The sequence below is a fragment of the Passer montanus genome, unplaced genomic scaffold (assembly GCF_014805655.1).
Source record: "Passer montanus isolate IOZ18808 unplaced genomic scaffold, ASM1480565v1 scaffold781, whole genome shotgun sequence".
Lineage (NCBI taxonomy): Eukaryota > Metazoa > Chordata > Aves > Passeriformes > Passeridae > Passer > Passer montanus.
This window is the reverse complement of record NW_024373046.1, coordinates 4,497-9,076: the sequence shown is the minus strand read 5'-3', so window position 1 is coordinate 9,076 and position 4,580 is coordinate 4,497. Positions and strand designations below refer to the sequence as shown.

At 63.9% G+C, this 4,580-nt stretch overlaps 1 protein-coding gene across 1 annotated transcript in view; it reads right to left on the bottom strand.

Moving 5' to 3' along the window:
• Positions 1-4,580, bottom strand: part of LOC120512804 (serine/threonine-protein phosphatase 2A 65 kDa regulatory subunit A alpha isoform-like) — a 9,884-nt gene that overhangs the window by 1,211 nt on the left and 4,093 nt on the right. Inside the window, exon 6 of the mRNA XM_039731544.1 lies at positions 5-183. Coding sequence (XP_039587478.1) covers positions 5-183 — 179 coding nt within the window. The remainder of the gene's footprint in view (positions 1-4; positions 184-4,580) is intronic.

Sequence of the window (4,580 nt, the reverse complement as noted above, 5' to 3'; positions counted from 1 at the left end):
AAACCAGTATAAACCAGTATAAACCAGTATAAACCAGTACCCGCTGTCCAGGATGGGCCCGATGCGCTGCAGGGACTTGGCCACGTTGAAGCGAACGTTGGCCACGGCGTCGGCGGCCATGCGCAGCACGGTGGGCAGCATCTGCATGGTGGTCACCTCCTGGCCACACACCTCGGACAGCACCTGCACAGGTGAGACACAGGTGAGAGACAGGTGAGATATGGACAGGTGAGACAGGGACAGGTGAAATGGGACAGGTGAGATTGGCCAGGGGCAGCATCTGCGTGGTGGTCACCTCCTGGCCACACACCTCCGACAGCACCTGCGCAGGTGAGACAGGTGAGAGACAGGTGAGACACAGGTGTGACAGGGACAGGTGAGATGGGACAGGTGAGATATGGACAGGTGAGATGGGACAGGTGAGATTGGCCAGGGGCAGCATCTGCGTGGTGGTCACCTCCTGGCCACACACCTCAGATAACACCTGCACAGGTGAGACAGGTAAGGTATGGACAGGTGAGACAGGTGAGAGACAGGTGAGATGGGACAGGTAACATGGACAGGTGAGACAGGTGAGACAGGTGTGACATGGACAGGTGAGATTGGCCAGGGGCAGCATCTGCGTGGTGGTCACCTCCTGGCCACACACCTCCGACAGCACCTGCACAGGTGAGATACAGGTGAGATATGGACAGGTGAGAGACAGGTGAGACAGGTGAGATGGGACAGGTAACATGGACAGGTGAGACACAGGGCCAGGGGCAGCATCTGCGTGGTGGTCACCTCCTGGCCACACACCTCGGATAACACCTGCACAGGTGAGATACAGGTGAGAGACAGGTGTGACAGGTGAGAGACAGGTGAGACAGGTGAGAGACAGGTGAGAGACAGGTGAGAGACAGGTGAGAGACAGGTGAGAGACAGGTGAGAGACAGGTGAGAGACAGGTGAGAGACAGGTGAGAGACAGGTGAGAGACAGGTGAGAGACAGGTGAGAGACAGGTGAGAGACAGGTGAGAGACAGGTGAGAGACAGGTGAGAGACAGGTGAGAGACAGGTGAGAGACAGGTGAGATACAGGTGTGACAGGGACAGGTGAGACAGGTGAGAGACAGGTGAGACAGGTGAGAGACAGGTGAGATACAGGTGAGACAGGGACAGGTGAGATGGGACAGGTGAGACACAGGGCCAGGGGCAGCATCTGCGTGGTGGTCACCTCCTGGCCACACACCTCGGATAACACCTGCACAGGTGAGACAGGTGAGATATGGACAGGTGAGACAGGTGAGAGACAGGTGAGATACAGGTGTGATATGGACAGGTGAGATGGGACAGGTGAGACGGGGACAGGTGAGGTATGGACAGGTGAGATACAGGTGGGACAGGTGAGACAAGGACAGGTGAGATCAGACAGGTGAGATGGGACAGGTGAGACAGGGACAGGTGAGATCAGACAGGTGAGACACAGGTGAGACAGGTGAGACATGGACAGGTGAGCCAGGTGAGGCATGGACAGGTAACATGGACACGTGAGATGGGACAGGTGAGACACGGACAGGGATTGGGGGCATCCATCGCTCGTGCCCAGGTGTGTGCCCAGGTGTGTTCCTGTCCCCCCCAGGTGTGCCCAGGTGCCCCCAGGTGTGCCCCCAGGTGTGCCCCCAGGTACCCACGTTGATGCAGAAGAGCGTGGTCATGCGGTGCAGGTAGTTGGGGTCGGCGGCCATGGCCAGCACCTTGGGCACGATGGTGCCCTGTGCCCAGGTGTGCCCAGGTGTGTTCCTGTCCCCCCCAGGTGTGCCCAGGTGCCCCCAGGTGTGCCCCCAGGTGTGCCCCCAGGTACCCACGTTGATGCAGAAGAGCGTGGTCATGCGGTGCAGGTAGTTGGGGTCGGCGGCCATGGCCAGCACCTTGGGCACGATGGTGCCCTGTGCCCAGGTGTGCCCAGGTGTGTTCCTGTCCCCCCCAGGTGTGCCCAGGTGCCCCCAGGTGTGCCCCCAGGTGTGCCCCCAGGTACCCACGTTGATGCAGAAGAGCGTGGTCATGCGGTGCAGGTAGTTGGGGTCGGCGGCCATGGCCAGCACCTTGGGCACGATGGTGCCCTGTGCCCAGGTGTGCCCAGGTGTGTTCCTGTCCCCCCCAGGTGTGCCCCCAGGTGTGCCCAGGTGTGCCCCAGGTACCCACGTTGATGCAGAAGAGCGTGGTCATGCGGTGCAGGTAGTTGGGGTCGGCGGCCATGGCCAGCACCTTGGGCACGATGGTGCCGTGTGCCCAGGTGTGCCCAGGTGTGTTCCTGTCCCCCCCAGGTGTGCCCAGGTGCCCCCAGGTGTGCCCCCAGGTGTGCCCCCAGGTACCCACGTTGATGCAGAAGAGCGTGGTCATGCGGTGCAGGTAGTTGGGGTCGGCGGCCATGGCCAGCACCTTGGGCACGATGGTGCCCTGTGCCCAGGTGTGCCCAGGTGTGTTCCTGTCCCCCCCAGGTGTGCCCAGGTGCCCCCAGGTGTGCCCCCAGGTGTGCCCCCAGGTACCCACGTTGATGCAGAAGAGCGTGGTCATGCGGTGCAGGTAGTTGGGGTCGGCGGCCATGGCCAGCACCTTGGGCACGATGGTGCCCTGTGCCCAGGTGTGCCCAGGTGTGTTCCTGTCCCCCCCAGGTGTGCCCAGGTGCCCCCAGGTGTGCCCCCAGGTGTGCCCCCAGGTACCCACGTTGATGCAGAAGAGCGTGGTCATGCGGTGCAGGTAGTTGGGGTCGGCGGCCATGGCCAGCACCTTGGGCACGATGGTGCCCTGTGCCCAGGTGTGCCCAGGTGTGTTCCTGTCCCCCCCAGGTGTGCCCAGGTGCCCCCAGGTGTGCCCCCAGGTGTGCCCCCAGGTACCCACGTTGATGCAGAAGAGCGTGGTCATGCGGTGCAGGTAGTTGGGGTCGGCGGCCATGGCCAGCACCTTGGGCACGATGGTGCCCTGTGCCCAGGTGTGCCCAGGTGTGTTCCTGTCCCCCCCAGGTGTGCCCCCAGGTGTGCCCAGGTGTGCCCCAGGTACCCACGTTGATGCAGAAGAGCGTGGTCATGCGGTGCAGGTAGTTGGGGTCGGCGGCCATGGCCAGCACCTTGGGCACGATGGTGCCGTGTGCCCAGGTGTGCCCAGGTGTGTTCCTGTCCCCCCCAGGTGTGCCCAGGTGCCCCCAGGTGTGCCCCCAGGTGTGCCCCCAGGTACCCACGTTGATGCAGAAGAGCGTGGTCATGCGGTGCAGGTAGTTGGGGTCGGCGGCCATGGCCAGCACCTTGGGCACGATGGTGCCCTGTGCCCAGGTGTGCCCAGGTGTGTTCCTGTCCCCCCCAGGTGTGCCCAGGTGCCCCCAGGTGTGCCCCCAGGTGTGCCCCCAGGTACCCACGTTGATGCAGAAGAGCGTGGTCATGCGGTGCAGGTAGTTGGGGTCGGCGGCCATGGCCAGCACCTTGGGCACGATGGTGCCCTGTGCCCAGGTGTGCCCAGGTGTGTTCCTGTCCCCCCCAGGTGTGCCCAGGTGCCCCCAGGTGTGCCCCCAGGTGTGCCCCCAGGTACCCACGTTGATGCAGAAGAGCGTGGTCATGCGGTGCAGGTAGTTGGGGTCGGCGGCCATGGCCAGCACCTTGGGCACGATGGTGCCCTGTGCCCAGGTGTGCCCAGGTGTGTTCCTGTCCCCCCCAGGTGTGCCCAGGTGCCCCCAGGTGTGCCCCCAGGTGTGCCCCCAGGTACCCACGTTGATGCAGAAGAGCGTGGTCATGCGGTGCAGGTAGTTGGGGTCGGCGGCCATGGCCAGCACCTTGGGCACGATGGTGCCCTGTGCCCAGGTGTGCCCAGGTGTGTTCCTGTCCCCCCCAGGTGTGCCCCCAGGTGTGCCCAGGTGTGCCCCAGGTACCCACGTTGATGCAGAAGAGCGTGGTCATGCGGTGCAGGTAGTTGGGGTCGGCGGCCATGGCCAGCACCTTGGGCACGATGGTGCCGTGTGCCCAGGTGTGCCCAGGTGTGTTCCTGTCCCCCCCAGGTGTGCCCAGGTGCCCCCAGGTGTGCCCCCAGGTGTGCCCCCAGGTACCCACGTTGATGCAGAAGAGCGTGGTCATGCGGTGCAGGTAGTTGGGGTCGGCGGCCATGGCCAGCACCTTGGGCACGATGGTGCCCTGTGCCCAGGTGTGCCCAGGTGTGTTCCTGTCCCCCCCAGGTGTGCCCAGGTGCCCCCAGGTGTGCCCCCAGGTGTGCCCCCAGGTACCCACGTTGATGCAGAAGAGCGTGGTCATGCGGTGCAGGTAGTTGGGGTCGGCGGCCATGGCCAGCACCTTGGGCACGATGGTGCCCTGTGCCCAGGTGTGTGCCCAGGTGTGCCCAGGTGTGTTCCTGTCCCCCCCAGGTGTGCCCAGGTGCCCCCAGGTGTGCCCCCAGGTGTGCCCCCAGGTACCCACGTTGATGCAGAAGAGCGTGGTCATGCGGTGCAGGTAGTTGGGGTCGGCGGCCATGGCCAGCACCTTGGGCACAATGGTGCCCTGTGCCCAGGTGTGTGCCCAGGTGTGCCCAGGTGTGTTCCTGTCCCTCCCAGGTGAGGTTTTAC